The 24850-nt window shown below is 41.1% G+C and overlaps 1 protein-coding gene across 1 annotated transcript in view; it reads left to right on the forward strand.

Moving 5' to 3' along the window:
* Nucleotides 1–24850, forward strand: part of RAD54B (RAD54 homolog B) — a 127997-nt gene that overhangs the window by 4884 nt on the left and 98263 nt on the right. The window contains exons 2-3 of the mRNA XM_074944089.1: nt 4890–5043; nt 6571–6751. Of these exons, the coding sequence (XP_074800190.1) occupies nt 4890–5043; nt 6571–6751 (335 nt within the window). The remainder of the gene's footprint in view (nt 1–4889; nt 5044–6570; nt 6752–24850) is intronic.

Raw genomic sequence — 24850 nt, forward strand, 5'->3', positions numbered from 1 at the left:
GACAGGTTTCAGAGTAACAGTCGTGTTAGTCTGTATTCGCAAAAAGAAAGGGAGTACCTGTGGCACCTTAGAGACTAACCAATTTATTTGAGCATAAGCTTTCGTGAGCTACAGCTCACTTCATCGGATGCATTCAGTGGAAAATACAGTGGGGTGATTTATATACGTAGAGAATGTGAAACAATGCGTGTTATCATACACACTAAGAAAAGGAGTACTTGTGGCACCTTAGAGACTAACCAATTTATTTGAGCATAAGCTTTCGTGAGCTACAGCTTATGCTCAAATAAATTGATTAATCTCTAAGGTGCCACAAGTACTCCTTTTCTTTTTGCGAATACAGACTAACACGGCTGTTACTCTGAAACCTACCATACACACTGTAACCAGAGTGATCACTTAAGGTGAGCTATTACCAGCAGGAGAGCCGGGGGGGGGACGGGGGGGACACACCTTTTGTAGTGATAATCAAGGTGGGCCATTTCCAGCAGTTGACAAGAACGTCTGAGGAACGGTGGGGGTGGGGAGTAAACATGGGGAAATAATTTTACTTTGTGTAATGACCCATCCACTCCCAGTCTCTATTCAAGCCTAAGTTAATTGTATCCAGTTTGCAAATTAGTTCCAATTCAGCAGTCTCTCGTTGGGGTCTGTTTTTGAAGTTTTTTTTGTTGAAGAATTGCCACTTTTAGGTCTGTAATTGAGTGACCAGAGAGATTGACGTGTTCTTCGACTGGTTTTTGAATGTTATAATTCTTGAAGTCTGATTTGTGTCCATTCTTTTATGTAGAGACTATCCAGTTTGGCCAATGTACATGGCAGAGGAGCATTGCTGGCACATGATGGCATCTATCACATTGGTAGATGTGCAAGTGAACGAGCCTCTGATAGTGTGGCTGATGTGATTGGGCCCTATGATGGTGTCCCCTGAATAGATATGTGGACGCAGTTGGCAACGGGCTTTGTTGCAAGGATAGGTTCCTGGGTTAGTGGTTCTGTTGTGTGGTGTGTGGTTGCTGGTGAATATTTGCTTTAGGTTGGGGGGCTGTCTGTAAGCAAGGACTGGCTTGTCTCCCAAGATCTGTGAGAGTGATGGGTTGTCCTTCAGGGTAGGTTGTAGATCCTTGAGGATGCGTTAGAGAGGTGTTTTAGTTGGGGGCTGAAGGTGATGGCTAGTGGCGTTCTGTTATTGTCTTTGTTGGGCCTGTCCTGTAGTAGGTGACTTCTGGGTACCCTTCTGGCTCTGTCAATCTGTTTCTTCACTTCAACAGGTGGGTATTGTAGTTGTAAGAATGCTTGATAGAGATCTTGTAGGTGTTTGTCTCTGTCTGAGGGGTTGGAGCAAATGTGGTTGTATGGTAGAGCTTGGCTGTAGACAATGGATCGTGTGGTGTGGTCTGGATGAAAGCTGGAGGCATGTATGTAGGAATAGCGGTCAGTAGGTTTCCGGTATAGGGTGGTGTTTATGTGACCATCGCTTATTAGCACCGTAGTGCCCAGGAAGTGGATCTCTTGTGTGGGCTGGTCCAGGTTGAGGTTGATGGTGGGATGTAAATTGTTGAAATCATGGTGGAATTCCTCAAGGGCTTCTTTTTCATGGGTCCAGATGATGAAGATGTCATCAATGTAGCACAAGTAGAGTAGGGGCATTAGGGGACGAGAGCTGAGGAAGCGTTGTTCTAAGTAAGCCCTAAAAATATTGGCATACTGTGGGGCCATGCGGGTACCCATAGCAGTGCCGCTGATTTGAAGGTATACATTGTCCCCAAATGTGAAATAGTTGTGGGTGAGGACAAAGTCACAAAGTTCAGCTACCAGGTTTGCCGTGACATTATGGGGGATACTGTTCCTGACAGCTTGTAGTCCATCTTTGTGTGGAATGTTGGTGTAGAGGGCTTCTACATCCATAGTGGCCAGGATGGTGTTTTCAGGAAGATCACCGATGGATTGTAGTTTCCTCAGGAAGTCAGTGGTGTCTCGAAGATAGCTGGGAGTGCTGGTAGCGTAGGGCCTGAGGAGGGAGTCTACATAGCCAGACAATCCTGCTGTCAGGGTGCCAATGCCTGAGATGATGGGGCGTCCAGGATTTCCAGGTTTATGGATCTTGGGTAGCAGATAGAATACCCCAGGTCGGGGTTCCAGGGGTGTGTCTGTGTGGATTTGTTCTTGTGCTTTTTCAGGGAGTTTCTTGAGCAAATGCTGTAGTTTCTTTTGGTAACCCTCAGTGGGATCAGAGAGTAATGGCTTGTAGAAAGTGGTGTTGGAGAGCTGCCTAGCAGCCTCTTGTTCATATTCCGACTTATTCATGATGACGACAGCACCTCCTTTGTCAGCCTTTTTGATTATGATGTCAGAGTTATTTCTGAGGCTGTGGATGGCATTGTGTTCTGCACGGCTGAGATTATGGGGCAAGTGATGCTGCTTTTCCACAATTTCAGCCCATGCACGTCAGAGGAAGCACTCTATGTAGAAGTCCAGTCTGTTGTTTCGACCTTCAGGAGGAGTCCACCCAGAATCCGTCTTTTTGTAGTCTTGGTAGGAAGGTCTCTGTGGGTTAGTATGTTGTTCAAAGGTGTGTTGGAAATATTCCTTGAGTCGGATACGTTGAAAATAGGATTCTGAGTCACCACAGAACTGTATCATGTTCGTGGGGGTGGAGGGACAGAAGGAGAGGCCCCGAGATAGGACAGATTCTTCTGCTGGGCTAAGAGTATAGTTGGATAGATTAACAATATTGCTGGGTGGGTTAAGGGAACTACTGTTGTGGCCCCTTGTGGCATGTAGTAGTTTAGATAGTTTAGTGTCCTTTTTCTTTTGTAGAGAAGCAAAGTGTGTGTTGTAAATGGCTTGTCTAGTTTTTGTAAAGTCCAGCCACGAGGAAGTTTGTGTGGAAGGTTGGTTTTTTAGGAGAGTATCCAGTTTTGAGAGCTCATTCTTAATCTTTCCCTGTTTGCTGTAGAGGATGCTGATCAGGTGGTTCCGCAATTTCTTTGAGAGCGTGTGGCACAAGCCGTCAGCATAGTCTGTGTGGTATGTAGATTGTAATGGATTTTTTACCTTCAGTCCTTTTTGTATGATGTCCATCTGTTTGCATTTGGAAAGGAAGATGATGTCTGTCTGTATCTGTACAAGTTTTTCATGAAGTTGATAGATTTCCATTCCATACAGCTAAATGCATAATAACATTCAAAAACCAGTTGGAGGACACTTCAGTCTCTCTGGTCGCTCGATTACAGACCTAAAAGTTGCAGTTCTTCAACAAAAAAAACTTCAAAAACAGACTCCAACAAGAGACCGCTGAATTGGAATTAATTTGCAAACTGGATACAATTAACTTAGGCTTGAATAGAGACTGGAAGTGGATGAGTCATTACACAAAGTAAAACTATTTCCCCATGTTTATTCCCCACCCCCACCGTTCCTCAGACGTTCTTGTTAACTGCTGGAAATGGCCCACCTTGATTATCACTACAAAAGGTTTCCCCCCTTCCCCCCTCCCCGCCCCCCACTCTCCTGCTGGTAATATGACAGGTTTCAGAGTAACAGCCGTGTTAGCCTGTATTCGCAAAAAGAAAAGGAGTACTTTTGGCACCTTAGAGCCTAACCAATTTATTTGAGCATAAGCTTTTGTGAGCTACAGCTCACTTCATCGGATGCATACTGTGGAAAATATAGATGATGTTTTTATACACGCCGACCATGGAAAAAAATGGATGTTTATCACTACAAAAGGTTTTCTCTCCCCACACCCCACAAAATCGGATTTGTGCTGGAAATGGCCCACCTTGGTTATCATACACATTGTAAGGAGAGTGATCACTTTACATAAGCTATTACCAGCAGGAGAGTGGGGTGGGGGGAGAGAAAACCTTTTGTAGTGATAAACATCCATTTTTTTTCATGGTCGGCGTGTATAAAAACATCTTCTGTATTTTCCACAGTATGCATCCGATGAAGTGAGCTGTAGCTCACGAAAGCTTATGCTCAAATAAATTGGTTTGTCTCTACGGTGCCACAAGTACTCCTTTTTCTTTTTGCTGGTAATAGCTCACCTTAAGTGATCACTCTCGTTACAGTGTGTATGGTAACACCCATTGTTTCATGTTCTCTATGTATATAAGTCTCCCCACTGTAACTGAATGCATCTGATGAAGTGAGCTGTAGCTCACGAAAGCTTATGCTCAGATAAATTTGTTAGTCTCTAAGGTGCCACAAGTACTCCTTTTCTTAAAGGATACAGAGTAATTGTCCTGACTGTAACAGTGCATATAGAGCTGAGACTATACCCAGCTCTATTCCCATCTTGATAAGGGGAGTTTACACAACCAGTTTGATTATTAATTGATTCTTAATTAGTTGATTATTAAAGGCAGAATTCTAACCTCAAATGCGCATCTTGAACATTCAGTACTCTGTTTATAAGTACAGTAATGGATTTTTCAAGATTAGCTGTGGAGGGCACAAGAGAAGTTTCCATTCCCAAATGTCTGTCTTTATTAGTCCATGTACAGTTTGTAGAAAAGCAATTTGTATACTGTTCATCCTTAAAGTACCTCTTGTTCTTGAGAAGTGCATCATTGACTTCTCAGGTGAAAGTGGAAATGTTAATGACCGAGTCCTACAGTGTGGATTAGTAAAGATACAGGTTACTATTTCCATTTCTCTTTTTAATTACAGTAGTTGCATGTCTTGTTTGAACATCTTACATCAATTTTGTACATATAGTATGTTAAACCTGAGAACTAAAATTGCTCTTGAAAATGATCTGAGATACAGACTGTGTGATAGATGCTTTCATTTTTAAGATGTGCATGTAGAGTGATATCCTGAAATATTTCTGCCGTTAAAGGTTCTTGCCCCCAAAAATTTCTGTATCTGCTGTTTTTCAGACTGGCAGAAGTAAATATGAGGCGATCAGCAGCTCCAAGTCAACGTCTAGGGAATTCAGCTAAAAAGCCAAGGTTTATACCCCCAGGAAAAAATAACACAATCTGTCTGAAGAAAGAAAATGAACAGCTGGTTCCAGAAATTAAGTTGACTGAGGTAAAAAGAAAAATGGGATGGGGAAACATTTAGCTATGCAGCACCACAACTAAAATATGCCAACAGTAATTAATTCTTACTCGTGCAAGTAGTCGTAATGGGTCAGATTCTGACCTTAACTCATGCTGAATTGCACCTTAGTCCTCAAGTAGTCCCATTACTACTCCCACTTCACCATTGAAGTAAAAGTGCTACCTATGAGTAAAAAGTATCAGAATTCAGCATATATACAAGTCTTACTGTAGCCAACGCATGGATTGCAGGGTTGGCCTATACGTCACTGGGTTACTGAGAGACTGGACTGTAAAATGTTTTGAATGTCCTGGTAAAAGCATTTCAGAAAAGAAGGTCCTTTCTTAAGATGGATAATTCAGAAATGTCAATACACTGAGTCACAGTGTGGCTACAAGACAGCAAAGCCTCTGATATAGAAAAAAATTCAGTATGTCCTCATTTTAGTATATCTTTTTAATTTTAAGTCTTCTGTTGAATAGAATTCATAAGTAGAAGTTGCTGCTTTTGTGGATGGCCATTTATATTAAAAGCACATTTATTTATTTTCATGTATCCATGTGTATACACACAAATATACATAGTAGAGGCTTGATTTTTCCATCCTTATGTATGAATAGTACCTTACTTCTCAGCAGGTACCACTGAAAATCTATGGGACTATTCAGCGTAAATAAAGGGTGGCAGAATTTGGACTAGAGTAACTTGCAAACTTACCATAGAGAAGGAATGATTAATCCTGACCTGTATAACCAAGCTTCAAAATTGCAGAGAGCTACTAAAGTTTGGATGTGGGTAGTACCTAATTATTGTCTTAAATTGGCAACAGGAGAAATTTAGATTTTAATATTTTTGTATAATCTGAGCTGGTATTTTCTGTAATGCATTTAAATATGGAAAAGAACTATATATCTTTCAAGGATGTACTCATCTGGAGTACTGTGTCCAGTTTTGGGCCCCACACTACAAGAAGGATGTGGAAAAATTGGAAAGAGTCCAGCGGAGGGCAACAAAAATGATTAGGGGACTGGAACACATGACTTATGAGGAGAGGCTGAGGGAACTGGGATTGTTTAGTCTGCAGAAGAGAAGAATGAAGGGGGATTTGATAGCTGCTTTCAACTACCTGAAAGGGGGTTCCAAAAAGGATGGATCTAGACTGTTCTCAGTGGTAGCAGATGACAGAACAAGAAGTAATGGTCTCAAGTTGCCGTGGGGGAGTTTAGGTTGGATATTAGGAAAAACTTTTTCACTAGGTGAGTGGTGAAGCACTGGAATGCGTTACCTAGGGAGGAGGTGTAATGTCCTTCCTTGGAGGGTTTTAAGGTCAGGCTTGACAAAGCCCTGGCTGGGATGATTTAGTTGGGGATTGGCCCTGCTTTGAACAAGGGGTTGGACTAGATGACCTCCTGAGATCCCTTCCAACCCTGATATTTTTTGATTCTATTAAAGGCAGATTTTTCACTTTTGCATTAAGGGTAGAGAAAATGCTACCCTGAATTTCTGTTTTTGCAGGTAGAAGAGAAACAGCAGAATGGCTCTAGGCATATAAGAGCTCTTTCTAGAATATGTGGTATAAATATAAATTCTACACTGGCTGTGGAATCTCTTGAAGAAATAAGCTCCACGGAAAAGTGTAATGGAGAAAATGAGTGTGAGGCTGCTGGAATGAAAAAAGTAAATAGACCTAAAGCAGGTAAGATATATCACAGCAACTTTAAAAAAGTGGACTAATTTGGAAGTATTTGAAAAACATAAGGCTGATTTGTTACTCATTGACATGACATGAACGTTGCATAAATGCTTAAATTCTTGTAGTGGTAGCATTATCTCCTGTATTACAAAAAATAGTAATAATAATAATAATTGAAGTTGCTCAAATCGACTGCTTTCCTCAACCCCTCCCTTTTATTTGGTGGGGGATCTAAAAGAAAGTGGAGACTAGCTGTTGGCGCCACCTTTCTAAGTCCTGGTCTAAACTAAAAAGTTAGGTCAACCCAGCTGCGTTGCCCAGGGATGTTCAAAGTCCACACCCCTGAGCAACATTGTAGCCAGACAGCCAGCCCCCCCCCCCCCCCCCCCCCCCCCCCCCCCAGACCAGCATTGCTGGGAACACACGGGAGCCAAAACAACAGGGCACTTAACATAAATTCCAGCACAGCCTTTGAAGCTGTGAGAAGCACAGGTGTGCTGCTACAATGTGCCTCTGGGAACATATACAACGATTAGGCTCACAGCAGACAGAGAAGCTGTGACAGACATGGCTCTTAGCCCCTACTAAATAGCGTGATGCACACACCCCAACATCCTAGGTGGGAAAATATTTACCCTAATAAAAGGAATGTCCAGTAGTCAAAACTTATTGTTTCTCTCCCTTGCAAGTGTATACTACTCTTGCGAGAGCTGGCGTCACCCAGACAGACAAGCCCCAATTTGGCATAAGAAAAGAGAGAGAGAATAAAGGAGTACAGAGGTATAAGTATGGGACCTACAGCACCATGATTTTTGAGTGCTTTTCACTATCTATCTGCTGGTCAGATAAGTGACAGCCTCCCAAGGCTTCTGCAGCTAAGAGGGTCCCTAAGCCTTGTCCCTTATTCGTCTTTCCGCGGAATTGAGTTACCGATCCTGGCTTGGCACCGCTGGAATCGAGAGATGCAAGGAGGGTAAAAAGCACCCACACCTGATCTCCTATCTTTAGTGTACACATATTTTGAAATAGAGCTCTCTACTTTTTCTTTCTTTGGGATTGTGGCTTCAGTTTTGTAACTTGTTTGTGTGTGTAACATCTCTACATTTAAATAAGTAGGCACTAGCAATTTTGTAACCACATGATTAGAATCTAGTTTAATAAATTTTGGTAACCATTTGTGCATAAGCCTGACTTGTTTCTCTGGTTTACTGTAAAGCAGCCAACACAATTGAAGAACCTCAGCTGTTTTGGCTATAAAGCCTGGCCATTAGGTGAGAGTACTAAGAGCCTAGCGTTGAGTTGTGCTGCCTCCACGGGGCAAACTCTTGGGGCGCCTGTCAGTCAATCCTGACTACCCACTGCGAAGGAGCTCTGAGCTCTAGCAGTTAAAGTCACGGGTGTGGAGAGGCTCTTAGTGCTGCCATTGGGGCACCTGTCAGTCAGTGTTGACTGCCCACTGCGAAGGGGCTCTGAGCTCTAGCAGTTAAAGTCACGGGTGTTTAGGACCTTGGGGCATCCGTCAGCCTAGCCCAGGCTGCCCGCCGCGAAGGGACAGTGCATCCTAGCGGTTAAAGTCACGGATGGTATAAAACGGGCATAGCTGGCACCTCACCAAACATCCTTGGCCATCGGCTAACAAACATGAGTAATCCAACATAACCCTTGGTGTAGATGACACTAGGTTGACCAAAGAATTCTTCTGTTGACTTAGCTACCACCTCTTGGGGAGGTGGATTACCTATGCTGATGGGAGAACCCCTCCTGTTGGCGTAGGTAGTGTCTACACCGAAGTCCTACAATGCTACTGCTGTGCTGGTGTAACGTTTCAAGTATAAACAAGCCCTAACACTTTTTGTTTTCTGTTAAGTTACTATTTTTATTTTTTCTGACTTAATTTAATGATTGATGATGATTTATTATTTTAAGTGTAGTATGTTTAATTGGGTCTGATGCTAGAAAAATTCCACAACTGTTTATAATTTAAACTATACAATTTGTGACTCTTTATAACCATTGGAATTGTAATCAAGTCTTTGTTTAACAAAGTGATGTTCAACCCTATTATAAAATGTGACTGTGATGAGATGGTTTAACATTTTTGCTTACATTTTTACAGAACTTCATAATACATGTTGGTGCATATGATCACGTGACTTCTTTGGAGTAGTTGTTAGGGACTTCTTTCAGAACGTTGTTTTTTGAGTCTTTACCTGATCTGTCTTGTAATGATTGCAAGGAACTGTGAAAATGGTGGTTAAAAAATTATTGTTTTGTCCTCATGGATTATGGTGACCTACGCTTTCACAATAAAATCATAAACCTCGGTTTGTTTGAAAGGGACTTCTCAACTTTTTAAGGCCCTCACGTTTACCTGTCTTACAAGTTAACTCCTGTTCCTTCTGATGCTTATAATTTAAATATAAATTTTTAAGTGTTTGTGTGGTAGGAAGAATGGCCAGAGGACAACTTTTTTTGGTTTTGAGTAATTTATGGTCTGCTGTGATGTAAGTGCATGTTCAATGTTTGTGTTCTCTGGGTCCATTAAATTGCACACTGGCAGATACTTCAAAATGACATACTTGTGGAGGAACCTCTATCAGCAGATTCCCCCACAAAAATTGCGATAGAAGTGAAAGATTCCCCCTGGAAGTCATAGTGCTAAAGGGAGAAAACTGCTGGCATATCTTCCCTGTGAAGATCCATGTTAGTACTTCTGAAATAGAGTTGTGAATAGAGGGACATAGTGTTGCCTAATGGATAGAGCACCGGACTGAAACTCAGGACACTGAGTTCTGTTCCCAGCTCGCCTGCTGGGTGACCTTTGACAAGTCACTTCATCTCTTGTGTCTCAGTTTCTCCTTTTTTAAAATGGATACTGACCTCCTTTGTAAAGCACTGATGAAAAGCACTATATAAGAAGAGCTTTATTTTGTTATAAATACTGCTTAAAGTAATCACTGTTACTTAGATACAACTACCAGCTTCTGCTAGTGTATCTTGCCAGCCTTTACCAAGACTTAATTTGTTTTCAATATCCTATATTCTCGAAGGTACCCATATAAGTCCTACCAGTTGTACCAATTCATGTGCTACTCGGCATAACTAGCGCAACAATTATGTAAATGATGTAAGCCATAAACTTCAGTCAGAGCATGAAACTTAATAATCAATTTTATTTTGTTAAAGCTTCTGCTATTTATGAAACTCAAAAATAATGAAAACTGGTCATGAAAATCGGATTCCATAGATTTTTTTTTTGACTAATGAATTATATATGAATTTTCTAGCCAGGTGGTAAAATCAGTTGGTTGGTTAAAGGGATATTATCACAATGATGTAATTTAAAGCTGGGTTTTTTAGATGATTAAAAGAATTTAACAAATCTTAATTTCTTGTACCATATTCGTTTGTTACCTACAATTTGTTCAGTGTGGACAGTGAAGCTGGATTAGTAAGTTTCACTTTTTGCTTCTTCGGTACTGGCACAATGCTGCTGTGTTTTTTAGGTTTCAAACATAGCAGGAGAATGTGCAAATAAATGCCTCCGTTTTGATTGAAATTCTTATGAAGCACCTGTGGATGTTGAAACAATTGAGTTCATTTGGATGGTCATTCTGATACCTCTCCTGGAGAATGCTCTGCATTCAATCTTTTAAAACCTGAAAATTGACATTCCAGCTGCACATTTTCATTGTGTCCCTTTTCTGGAGCATATACAATTGTATTAGATAGCAACTATGTAAATACTGTACTCAGATCTAACATAAAAAACCTCTTGCCTTGCTAGTTATAGTTTAGATTGAAATTATTATGGATTTGTTTCCTGGAAAACTTTACTGATTTAAAACTGTGCATGTTCTCAGACACTCAACCCTGAAGAATTTTAATATTTTAGGTGTAGATTGACAAAAAGGTCCTATTACACAACAAGCCATTTAAGTATAATTATGACTAGTGAAAAATATGGTGCTCCTTCAAAAATACATCATTTTGGAGGATTTTTTTATCATTACTTTTGTTGGAAAATTAGACTCATTTGAAGTGGCAAAGTGTGGTAGTGTAACTTGGCGGGCTCTTTTGTATTTAGAACATAGGACATGATTTGTTGGCAGCTCAGTTAGCTTGTATAATGACAAAGCATGGTGACTGAGCTGGTATTTGCTACCAGCACATCTTGAAAACTTAGAACAATGCTACTAGTGAGTGAATACATTTGGTGCTGTGATTTCCTACATAACAGAGGACCTCTGAGCCCTCTCTTAGTATAAATAAGTGCTACTTCTAAATCAATCCAAAGGAGGTAGCAGGAGTGGGCAGGTCTTAATGAAGAAGGGAAAGGATGGTTTTGCAGTTCAAGCATTGGACTGGAACTTGGGAACTCTGTTCAGTTCCTGATTTTGTCACAGGCTTCATATATGACTATGGGCAAATCAGTTACCTGTGCCTCAATTCTCATCAGCAAAATGAGGTGGTAATACTTCTGTATTTTACAGGGGCTTTGTAGGGTGCTAAGTGCCCTGTAGAGACTAAGGTCATGTCTACACCTATAGTGCTGCAGCAGCGCAGCTGTACTGATGCAGCTGCGTTGCTGCAGCGCATCTGGTGAAGACGCTTTATGCTGATGGGAGAGAGCTCTCCCATTGGCATAATAAAACCACATCCGCAAATGGCAGAGCTATGTCAGCTGGAGAAGCTCTGTGCACATGAGCGCTTATGTTGGTGTAACTTGTGTCACTCAAGGGGGTGGTTTATTCAAACCCCTGAGTGACCTAAATTATGCCGACATAGGCTCTAGACATAGCCTATATAAATCTTATTTGTTAGAACTCTTCCCACCCATTTGTATATGGGACACCTTACCCTTTATTTCTTTGTTTGATGTCCTGAGAGAGTGATGTGCTCTCTCTCCTTTTATCTGGCAACATTCTGTCTTTTTATTACTGTTTTATTTCTTGGTGAAGAGTGGGTGAGGTTTCTGTCTTCTCTTTTATTTATTTTTTTGGCTTTTCCTTTTTCCTGCATTTCAAAGTTTGCATGCTCTTTGGAAATAGTATACATTGAGAATTCCTGGAGGCCATGCCAAATATACTTTCTTTGCTAACCTGACTACCATGGCAGCAGAGAGAAGGGAAATTTGACTTGTAGAACTGGTATCTGACACTACAGCTTTCTTCATGTGAACTTCTCCTGCAGCCGGCTGCTTTGTGGCAGCTACATGAATAGAAGGTGGCTTTTAAGAAGAAGGCCACCAGCCAGATCACATTTACATTGGAGAGGTGGAGGGGAGACAGCGAGGCGAGGCAAGGCGGGGGGCGAGGGGAATCCAGTCGTTTATTTAACCTTGCCCTTATTGCTCTTCTTCCTTGCCTCCAGACTAGTCTAGTGCCCTCACATTGGGCAACAGTGTTCTTATGCAAGAAGTTTGGGTAGTTTTAAAAAAAATCTTTAATATGTTTGAAAAAAGTGTGAGATATTTCCCAGTACGAAAATTCTTAAGGATACTGAGTTCAGAAGCTATCAGGGAGAATCTAGTTGCGCTTGATAAATCTCTCTGCCTTCCCCTAATTGCCTGTCAAGTTTCACTTGTAACCAGTGTGACAGTAGCTTGCATCTGGAGTGTCAGTGGATATACATCAGTGTCTTTTGACAATTAAGAATGTTACTGTGCACAATCTTGAAGTGAGAATGATAAAACTAATAGTTTCTATCAATCTGAATTGAACAGTACATTTAACTGAATATTTTTGATTAATCATTTTTTCATGGGATTTCTTCAGTTGTATTCAGCTGGAAAACTGAAGTGAGTCAAACAATTGTTTATTCTCAAGAGTGTGCTAGGTGGACTTATTCAAATCACTGTGCTGAACTGTGAGAAATTTAACTTAAATCAGGCTTTCAGTTTAATAAGTACAAATCACAGAGAAAGCATTACAAAGCATTAATTAAAAACACAAGCATATCTTAAACTTGCTTACTGCTGTTTTTAATGAAAGCTTTAAAAGGAAACTTGAAATAGAACAAGAGGACAAAACATAACTGGACATTCAGAAGATTCAACATCTGAACCTCAGATGAACGAAGATAGTTCATAAATGTATTTTTTAAAATTACTTTATAGAATTAAAAGCAGTAAATCCTTAAAGTATTACTGTAGTGTCAATTCAGTGTGAGACTAGAATGATTACAACATACAATCTCCAGGGTAAATCTTGACAAATATATTCAATACAATAAAAATAACATGGAAAGAGCAGGGAAAAGTGAAACCCAAATAGTTATTCAAAATTAAGAAAAAAATCTGGTAAATAAGTTGTTCTTTTCTCACAATGGAGTATGTCAAATTTATTCTTATGTCACTGTTGATCAGGAAAAAATACTCCTTGCTGTGCTCCAAATACCCCACAAACATTGCGAAAGTTAGCAGCACAAAAGGCTGCATCTTGCACTCTAGCGCTTGTAGATTCAGATTTAAGCATATCTAACTTTCTCTGACGTACCTGTTGAGAAAAGTCAGGAAATATGGATGTGGTAACCCCCAAATAACCAGGGTGGATTTGCTTTAAATCATGATTTAAATCACTAGTTGGGGAGTCTTGATTTAATCATGGATTTCTACATAAAAGTGCATTCTTGTTGGTTGTTATAACCTTTCATACATATTCGTCACAATTCAGAGATAGATGTAGGTTTCATTTTTAGAAGGTACACACTACATTTTTAAACAGTGATTTATTTTGAAAACTTTTCAGATTATTTTTACAGCTATATCGGAAAATGAATGATTGTTTGGTTATTTCATTTACCAAAGGTAAATGAAGCAGATATTTATGAAGTCATTGGGAAGTGAACTATTTCCAATTCAACAGGTTAATCATTAATATTTGGAGGATTTTCTTGCCATGCTGTATTAGGAGGAGAACATCACCAGACAGACATTTCAATTGTTTTATTTAACTAAAACATCAATGTTATGGATTCTGGATTTTTTTTTCTTCAGCAAACATATAATATTTTAACAAAACAAGCATATGAATTTTTGAATTTAGTTAAACATTCAAGTTCTTTAAAATCAGGTTTATTTTTGTTAAAATTGTTTTAAATTAAAATAGTTAAATGAAATATTAAAAAAAAAATTAAATAGACTATGGCAGCAAGGTCAACATGAGAAACTTAAAATATTGGCTTTTGCTGCTAACTCGGTCGTCTGCACCTTCATTTTCCTGTTTGTTCACAATCTGGAAAAGAAAAAAAAGCTTTCCTGCTTTTTCAGGTCCCAAATGATTTCTCAATTTGGAATGAATTAGTCCAAAGGAAGAAAAATATTCTTTCTACACCAGCAGAAGAAGCTACTGCTGTTAAAAGTGAGATTATCACTTCAACAGTCTCTGAATCCAAGTGCTTAAGCAGGGGTCTCAAAGTCCTGACCTGTGGGCCACCTAAGAACCTCACCACTGCGGCTCGCGGAAAATTTTTAAAAAGTTCTTTCATCTGGCCCTCATGGCTGCCAGTGGAGGGGGCGGGAGAGGAGCGGGCAGGAGAGATTCACATGCCCCTCCCCACAATGTTGCTCCATCCTGCTGCTCCTGGGACCCTCTCGGGGGTTGCACTTGGCAAAGTGTCATTCACCTCGGGCAGCTCCGCTCCCTGCAAGCGGTTCCCTATCCCTGCTGTTGCCGGCGGAGCTGTGGAGGAGAGACCCATGCAGCCACGCTGCTGGCTGTCTGCTGCAGGCGCTGCCCTCCGCAGTTCCCATTGGCTGGGGAGAGGGACAGAGATATATCATCACTAGTCGCCGAGCAGAGTTGGCCATGGAGGCAGCATCATTAGTTGCCAGGCAGAGTCATCCATGGAAGCAGTGTCACTAATCGCCCGGGCAGTCAGCCGGGGCGGCATGAGGCCAAGGGAGCGAGGAAAAAGGATGGGAAACGGGCTGGGAGGTGGTGTGAACACCATCTGCAGTGACATTATTGGCCTGCCTGGAGGATTTGAGGACTGGCACTGGCCGTAAGGTAAATTGAGTTTGAGACCCCTGGCTTAAGTGACTTCCACCAGTTCACTGGTGTGACTTTCTTTAAAACATCATCAGCAAACATGTTTCTTGAATGGTTCTTATTCCCAAACTGGGTCTCTTTTATGGCCTGCTGCCATTATAGGTTTTCCCTTCTAGTGAGATAATGGTATGGTAGATCTCAAATCAATGAAGGCTACACTCAGAAAGACCTGAAGACTTCTGGAATATGCTGCTCAAACAGTTTCACTTTTGTTTCTACTGCCTGTCCCTCCCTTTTCACATTTATCTCCAGACGACTTCTCCTTGTCCAGATCTATTCCATCCCCAACCATCTTCTATTCATTGAACGTTTTGAAACTTTGCACTTTTAGAGAGAGGTAAGGGATTGACTCTGTGTGCACAAATTTGCAGAGGGACAGTAAGGTTGAGGTCTGTTGTTTCTCACCTCTATAAATTGTTTGTTAGCATTTTTGCTGTTAACAAGCATGTTATCTCTGGAGTGGAGACACAAATCCACAGTTTGAGAACTGCAAAACTAAGCATCTCTGATGGTATATTCCAGAATGAGCACTGAGTCCCATTGGGTAGATAGAAAGATTAACCTAAATAATCTACACAGAAGCCCCTGGAACCCCATAAAATTGGGTCCCTAATCCATGAATTATTGAAACTCATTTACAAAACTTTTCTTAAACATTACATGAATATATTCTCATACTACAGAATTAGTTTTATAATCCCTGTTCCATGATAAGATACATTATATCTCAAAGATATCTTAATTAAAACTATCTTTAGATAGTTTTTTCCTCAAAAAGCATTTCATCAAAAAAATTTGATTTTTTTTTTTAAATCACTTATTTGCAGGGTGGATAAAAATCAATATCATGTTTTCTGACCTTGTTTCTAGAAAGAAACATGTCTATTGGTGGAAGCCAAGAAAGAGACCATTTTCAGGGTTACTGTTGGCAAGCGCTATCCAATAACTTCTAACTTTTGTTTTGGGCCTGGTCTGATTTGGGGCCCATGCCTGGGCCCCATCACTGTTTTACTAATAAGGAAACAAATAAAGAGGCCAAGTATCTGTGAGCTGATGTACAAGTCAGTGACAGAGCTGGAACTAGAACCCACATCTTTGATACCGAGTGTCAACTAATAGACGACATGACCAGTTGTGGTTATGGAGAGTAATGAAAAAGGACTAGGGAAAGAGAGAGGTGGAAAGGGAATGGAGACAAATAGACAGATTTAGAGGAGGAAGTGGGTGAGGTCTATTTGATTGAAAAGAAAACAATCTACTAGTTAGCTGATTTATTAATTGGCTTGTCAGGCTTTTAATACTCCCTTGATATAAACAAAAGAACAACAAAGGAACCAGCTGCAGGAGTAAAAAGGGAGTGCAGGCAGAAGTCCAGCAACAGAGTGGGGGTTACCTACTTTATTGCACCCAATGCAGCATGTATGATTACCTGCCCTATGGGCAGGTGGCGTATGTGTGCATTCGGTGCAAGGAGCTTCTGGTCCTCAGAGACCGTGTACGGGCTTTGGAGACCAGAGTGGCTGAACTGAAGGAGCTGAGGGAGACAGAGAGGTACATTGATGAGACTTTCCAGGACACAGTAGAACGGTGTCCCCCAGTCTGACAGCCTCTGTGCTGTTGAGGAGGATGAAAGTCCCAGGGAAGGAGGGCATCTAACTGGAGCAGACAGAACCAATCCCATAGTTGGGACCCTCCTTCCAGATGATCATGTGGTATCCTCTCGCACTGAGGATACCTCTCCAGGGGAGAGAACTCTAGCTATTAGAAAGAGGCAGGCATTAGTAATGGGTTTGTTAGTCTCTAAGGTGCCACAAGTACTCCTTTTCTTTTTGCGAATACAGACTAACACGGCTGCTACTCTGAAACCTGTCATTATGCAAGGCACTGAATTTAGCCGTATGCAGTGGAAATTTATCAACTTCATGAAAAAACTCATACAGATACAGACAGACATCATCTTCCTTTCCAAAACCAGACAGATGGACATCATATCAAAAGGACTGAAGGTAGCCACTGAATGCATCTGATGTAGTGAGCTGTAGCTCACGAAAGCTTATGCTCAAATAAATTTTAGTTTCTAAGGTGCCAGAAGTACTCCTTTTCTTCTGTCATTAGAAACATAGATAGTTGGGTTTGCGATGACCGGGAGAACCGCATGATGACTTGCCTGCCTGGTGCGAAGGTTGCGGATCTCTCAAGACCTCTAGATAGACTTATGTGTAGTGCTGGAGAGGATCCGGTGGTCGTGGTACATGTAGGTACCAATGACATAGGGAAGGATAGGAGAGAGGTCCTGGAAGCCAAATTTAGATGGCTAGGTAAGAGATTGAAGTCCAGGACCTCCCTGGTAGCATTCTCTGAGATGCTCCCAGTTCCACACGCAGGGCCAGTTAGACAGGCAGAACTGCAGAGTCTCAATGTGTGGCTGAGAGGATGGTTTAGATTTATTGGGAACTGGGGAAACTTTTGGGAAAGGGGGAGCCTATACAGGAAGGATAGGCTCCACCTAAACCAAAATCGAAACAGATTGCTGGCACTTAACATTAAAAAGGTCATAGAGCAGTTTTTAAACTAAGGGCTGGGGGAAAGCCGACAGATGCGGAGGAGCACATGGTTCAGACATTCCTTAGGGGAAGATTTATTAATAGAGAAGGAGAGGATGGAAAAGGATAAAATACAGGCAGGATCTGATCAGAAGCAGTTAAATAAGAGTCCCATTCAATTACATCATGTAATGGCAGACAGCCAAAAGGAGATAAGTTTTTAAAGTGCTTGTATACCAGTGCTAGAAGTCTAAATAATAAAATGGGTGAACTAGAGTGCCTCATATTAAATGAGGATATTGATATAATAGGCATCACAGAAACTTGGTGGAATGAGGCTAATCAATGAGATACAGTAATACCAAGGTACAAAATATATCGGAAGGACAGAAAAGGTCTGTTAGAGAGCTTATTGCTTCACTCTCCCACTTCCCTGGTCCTTGCATGAACAGAGAGCAAAATACCCGAAGTCCGAAGGTGCAAACAATTAGATGTTTACTGGGGTGAACTTCAAGCAAGCTTAAATCCAAGTTCCTTTTTCCTTATTTTCGAATCCCAACTTACTTCCTGTTTGCCCCTAATTTATATAGTAATATTCTTAGCTATACCTTAACCAATCATTCCACTGAAATTCACCTAACCAAATCCTAACATATTGTAACATGATTAGCTAACCAATTATATCCCACCACCTTAATTAGTTTACACCCAGCAAAATTAATTATACGGCAGACAGAAACAATCACAGAACCAGACAGAGACCATGCAAATAGACAGTAGCAAAGTGGGAACTATAATGACAAAACAATACAGAAGTGAGGATTTCACAACTACATCTATAAAGACATAAGGGTTTTCCAGCTGTGTCTATTGATAAGTGAGTTCTTACCAGACAGAAAACTATCAACCTAAATTTCCTTTTACATCTTCTAGGCTCTTCCCTTTCTCTGGAGGTGATAGATCGGATCACCTTGCTAACAGCCCCATATTGACTAGTTTGGAATGTGAGGATGTGACCATGTGAGCCAGCTTATGGCTGCCTCTGCTGCTTAGCCAAAGGCATTGGCCTAAGAACAGGGCCTCAGACTGTCAGTGAGAGACACAGATTCTTTCTTGTATACCTCTATCACTAGCTAAATGATAAACATATACCTACATTCTTAAACTATAGGCCTTTACAGGCAGGCCTGAATATCTATATCCTAACAAGGTCGTGCTGGTGGGGAAGTGGCATTATATGTGAAAGAAAGTGCAGAATCAAATGAAGTGAAAATTGTAAATGAATCAAACTGTACCATAGAATCTTTATGGATAGAAATTCCATGTTCTAATAATAAGAATATAGCGGTAGGGGTATATTACCGACCACCTGACCAGGATGATGAGAGTGACTGTGAAATGCTCAGGGAGATTAGAGAGGCTATTAAAATAAAAAACTCAATAATAATAATAATGGAGGATTTCAATTATCCCCATATTGATTGGGTACATGTCACCTCAGGATAGGGAGCAGAGATAAAGTTTCTTGACACCTTAAATGACTGCTTCTTGGAGCAGCTGGTCCTGGAACCCACCAGAGGAGAGGCAATTCTTGATTTAGTCCTAAGTGGAGCACAGGATCAGGTCCAAGAGGTAAATATAGCTAACCACTTGGTAATAGTGACCACAATATAATTAAATTTAATATGTGGGGGGAAAAACACTACAGCGGCCCAACACTGTAACATTTAATTTCAGAAAGAGGACCTACACAAAAATGAGGCGGTTAGTTAAACAGAAATTAAAGGGTACAGTGCCAAAAGTGAAATCTCTGCAAGTTGTGTGGAAACTTTTTAAAGACCCCATAATAGAGGCTCAACTTAAATGTATACCCCCAAATTAAAAAACATAGTAAGAGAACTAAAAAAGAGCCACTATGGCTAAACAACAAAGTAAAAGAAGCAGTAAGAGGCAAAAAGGCATCCTTTAAAAAGTGGAAGTTAAATCCTAGTGAGGAAAATAAAAAGGAGCATAAACTCTGGCAAATGTGTAAAAATACAATTAGGAAGGCCAAAAAAGAATTTGAGGAACAGTTAGCCAAAGACTCAAAGTAATAGCAATTTTTTTTTAAGTACATTGGAAGCAGGAAGCCTGCTAAACAACCAGTGGGGCAACTGGACGATTGAGGTGCTAAAGGAGCACTCAAGGACAATAAGGCCATTGTAGAGAAACTAAATAAATTCTTTGCATCGGTCTTCATGGCTGAGGATGTGAGGGAGATTCCCAAACCTGAGCCATTCTTTTTAGGGGACAAATCTGAGGAACTGTCCCAAACTGAGGTATCATTAAAGGAGGTTTTGGAACAACTTGATAAATTAAACAGCAATAAGTCACCGGTACCAGACAGTATTCACCCAAGAGTTCTGAAGGAACTCAAATGTGAAATTGCAGAACTACTAACTGTAGTCTGTAACCTATCATTTAAATCAGCTTCTGTCCCAGATGACTGGAGGATAGCTAATGTGACACCAATTTTTAAAAAGGGCTCCAGAGGTGATACCGACAATTACAGGCCTCTAAGCCTGACTTCAGTACCGGGCAAACTGGTTGAAACTATAATAAAGAACAATATTGTCAGACATATAGATGAACATAATTTGTTGAGGAACAGTCACCATGATTTTAGTAAAGGGAAATCATGCCTCACCAATCAACTAGAATTCTTTGAGGGGGTCAACAAGCATGTGGACCAAGGGGATCCAGTGGATATAGTGTATTTAGATTTTCCGAAATCCTTTGACAAGGACCCTCACCAAAGGCTCTTACGCAAAGTAAGCTGCCCCGGGATAGGAGGGAAGGTGCTCTCATACATTGGTAACTGGTTAAAAGATAGGAAACAAAGGGTAGGTACAAATGGTAAGCTCTCAGAATGGAGAGAGGTAAAAAATGGTGTCCCCCAGGTGTCTGTTCTGGGACCAGTCCTATTAAACATATTCATAAATGATCTGGAAAAAAGGGTAAATAGTGAGGTGGCAAAATTTGCAGATGATACAAAATTACTGAAGATAGTTTAAGACCCAAGCAGACTGCGAAGAGCTACAAAAGGATCTCTCAAAACTGGGTGACTGGGCAATAAAAGGGCAGATGAAATTTAATGTTGATAAATGCAAAGTAATGCACATTGGAAAGCATAATCCCAGCTATACATATAAAATCATGGGGTCTAAATTAGCTATTACTGTTCAAGAAAGAGATCTTGGTGTCATTGTGGATAGTTCTCTGAAAACATCCACTTAATGTGCAGCGGCAGTCAAAAAAGCGAACAGAATGCTGGGAATAATTAAGAAAGGGATAGATAATAGGACAGAAAATATCATGTTGCCTCTATATAAATCCATGGTACGCCCACATCTTGAATACTGTGTGCAGATGTGGTTGCCCCATCTCAAAAAAGATATATTGGAAAAGGTTCAGAAAAGGTCAACAAAAATTATTAGGGGTATGGAATGGCTTCCGTATGAGGAGAGATTAATAAGGCTGGGACTTTTCAGCTTGGAAAAGAGACGGCTAAGGGGATATATGATAGAGGTCTATAAAATCATGACTAGTGTAGAGAAAGTTGTTGACTACTTCTCATCACACAAGAACTAGGAATCAGCAAATGAAATTAATAGGCAGCAGGTTTAAAACAAACAAAAGGAAGTATTTCTGCACACAGTGCACAATCAACCTGTGGAACTGCTTGCCAGAAGATGTTGTGAAGGCCAAGACCAAAAAAGAACTAGATGGAGGATACGTCCATCAATGGCTATTAGCCAGGATGGGCAGGAATGGTGTCCCTAGCCTCTGTTTTCCAGAAGCTGGGAATGAGCAACAGGGGATGGATCACTTGATGATTACCTATTCTGTTCATTCCCTCTGGGGCACCTGGCACTGGCCACTGTCAGAAGACAGGATACTGGGCTAGATGGATCTTTGGTCTGACCCAGTAGGGCCATTCTTATGTTCTTTGATTTACATGGATAGATGTCAATAAACGTCAATTTCATCTGATACAGTGAAATCAACGAGGAAATAAAATCCATCGGGAGCAGTCAGTGTGAGTGCACCTCCCCCTGGTACCTTGTGCCTGCGGGGATCGGGTGTCACTGGCCCTATAGGCATTCAGGGAGTCCTCTGCAGCTTTGCTGTCATGGCCCTGTTCTCCCAATCACTAGCCAGGAATGTGGGGGCTGTCCCCTGGCAGGACCTGTTCAGCAGTGGGGTGGCCTCCCCTGCAGCCCTGTCTGGTGGGTCTGCTCTGAGATGCCAGGACCACAGCCTTACACCTGGGCGTGCTGGGCCCCTGGGCTGTGCAGGGAGCCCCCTGAATTCTCCGCTATGAGTGCTAGGAACCCCGTACAGCCCTGCTGTCAGTGCAGCCCTAATCCCAACCCTTTCCCCCCCATTAATTGTCTGCAGCTATAAAAAGAAAAAATATTTTTTTATTTTTTTGCAATTTAAAAAAAAATCAAATTCTCAGAGACTCTAAGGCCAGAAGAGACCATCATGATCATCTAGTCTGACCTCCTGCACGTTGCAGGTCTCAGAACCTCACCTAACCACTCCAGTAATAGGCCCATAACCTCTGGCTAAGTTATTGAAGTAATCAAATCTTGATGTAAAGACTTCAAGTTACAGAGAATCCACCGTTTACTCTAGTTCATACCAGCAAGTGAACTGTGCCCCATGCTTCAGAGGAAGGCAAAAAAAACCCAGGGTCTCTGCCATTCTGACCTGGGGGCGGGGGAGGAGTCCTTCCTAACCCGAAATATGGCAGTCAGTTAGATCCTGAACATGTGGTTGAAACCCACCAGCCAGATATCTGGGCAAGAATTCTCTGTAGTAATTTAGAGCCCTCCTCATCTAGTGTCCCATTTCTGGCCATTGGAGCTATTTGCTAATAGGAGTTGCAGATGGGGCATATGCCACTGTAGGCAATCTCATCGTACCATCTGCTCCATGAACTTATCAAGATCAGTCTTGAAACAAGTTAGGATCTTTGCCTCCACTAGTTCACTGGGAAGGCTGTTCCAGAATTTCACTCCTCTGATGGTTAGAAACCTTTTTCTAATTTCAAGACTAAACTTCTTGATTGTCAGTTTATATCCATTTGTTCTTGTGTCAACATTGGCCCTTAACTTAAATAACTCCTCTCTTTCTCTGGTGTTTGCTCTCTAAATACATCAGAGGGATGATCATATCTCTTCTCAGCTCTTTGTTTTGTTAGGCTAACCAAGCCAAGCTCCTTAAGTCGCCTCTCATAAAGTAGGTTCTCCATTCCTTTGATCATCCTCGTAGCCCTTCTCTGCACCTGTTCCAGTTTGAATTCATCTTTCTTAAAGATGGGGAAACAGAATTGCACACAGTATTCCAGTTGAGGTCTTCCCATTGCCTTGTATAATGATTATAACAGTTCCTTATCTCTTCTGGAAATACCTTGCTTGATGCATTCTAGGATTCGATTAGCCTTTTTCATAGGCACATTGCATTGGCATCTCATAGCCATCCTGTGATGGACTAATACACCCAGGGCTTTTCCCTCCTCTGTCACTTCCAACTGATAAGTCCCCCAAAACATAGCAGAAATCCCTAAACGCATTACCTTGTACTTTGCACTATTAAATTTCATTCCATTTCTATAACTGCAGTTTTCAAGATCGTCCAAATCTTTGTATGATATTCCAGTCCTCCTCCATATTGGCAATACCTGCCAACTTTGTGTCATCCACAAATTCTGCCACACTTGTTAATATTAGTCATGGAGACAGTAATTTTGTAAATTGCAAGTTTGAAGGATTAATGTTAGTGTAAGTGTGATGTAGTAGGGGAATGTCAAAGTAATAGTATGTACAACTCTGTTATGTTCTCCTTCCTGCACCTCAGTTTGAAGTACAGATCAGAGTTCTGTCTTTTCAGGACTTTTCAGAAAGCATTACAAGTTAAACCTCAGGGCTATTATATGTAAAACCCTGATAATTAGCTGTTCCCAGTCAGCTTCTTAATAAACAAACATTAATGCACAGAAGCATTGTAAATAGTACTTGGAATACTATGAATAACTTTTAAACAAGAGGAGTTAGGCAATAAATCTACATGATGTTCTTTACAGATCTCCCCACTTTGTTGCTGTTACATATATTTAAATATTTAGTTCCAACATAACTTCTCTAACAGTGAGGGTAATTAACCATTGGAGCACCTTACCAAAGGTTGCAGTGGATTCTTATTTACTGGCAGTTTTAAAATCAAAATTGGATGTTTTTCTAGAAGATATGCTCTAGTTCAAACAGCAATTATTTGGGGGAAGTTCTATGGCCTGTATTATGCAGGAGGTCAGACTAGATGATCACAATGGTCACTTCTGGCTTTGGAATCTATGAATTTATACTTCAGCGTGCACGTGCACACACTCACACATTCCTTGCTGATCTTTTTTTAGAGAGGGTTTCTCAGTCTTTATAGTGCAACCATAAGGTGTCCTATGTGTCACTTGGTCTCTTCAGAGCTTGAGAAAAATGGTAGCATTTCAGTCCTTATCCAAAAAATTCAGAACCTGTAAAGCAAACAATCAATCTGGGGAATCTCCACAGCTAGCAGCATTCCAGCCCTCACAGCAGACACATCTTTTGGTCCTGTGTCAATCAGCTGCTAAGTCCACAAGGCTGTCTCCAATTCCTATATTTCTCATCTTCCCCTCTGAGCTCTGGTTGGCTCAGCTCTTAGAGGGTAAAAGGGGGTGACCTCAAACAAACTTTTATAGGTAACTCTAAAAAATTCCAACTAAAATACCTGTCTCTCCGTCTCCCCCCCCCCCCATTGCTTTTCTCCCTTTCTTTGGGCCAAACAAAGTCAAATACTGCAATAGGTTGTGCCCCTATTTAAATAAATGACATCCCCACAATCTGATGACATCTGTGACCCACAATAATGTCCTATCTACATCTGTCTGCAAAGTCAGGTAGTAAAGAAAGGTATATGCAGTGATACTTTATCACTTGGGGATCTTGGATCTCCACAGAAGTACAGACTCAAGGACTAGTCCCCAAGTTTGAGTGGGTTGACTTCTAGCTCTGCCTGGTCAGGCAGTCCCACCACATCTGTGCTACCCTCCACAAATGTTGTGACGGGAATAGGCAGATTCACTTTAGCTGCAGTGGAGTGCTCATATCATGAAATTTCCCTTGATTTTCATCAAGTGAAGTACTCTGGTTTGGGTCAAATTCCTCCGCCAGTGTCTTAAGTTCAGATTGCAAAGTCAAATCAAATGAAGATTCATCCATTTCTTCAGTCTGCACACCTGCATTAGATCCCTTCTGTTGAGATCTCCTTTTTACTTGAGTCTCTTCCAGCAGCTCTGTCAGGATTCCCTCCCCACTCTGAACTCTAGGGTACAGATGTGGGGACCCGCATGAAAGACCCCCTAAGCTTATTTCTACCAGCTTAGGTTAAAAACTTCCCCAAAGCACAAATCCTTCCTTATCCTTGGA

Source organism: Natator depressus, chromosome 2, assembly GCF_965152275.1.
Source record: "Natator depressus isolate rNatDep1 chromosome 2, rNatDep2.hap1, whole genome shotgun sequence".
Classification (NCBI taxonomy): domain Eukaryota; kingdom Metazoa; phylum Chordata; order Testudines; family Cheloniidae; genus Natator; species Natator depressus.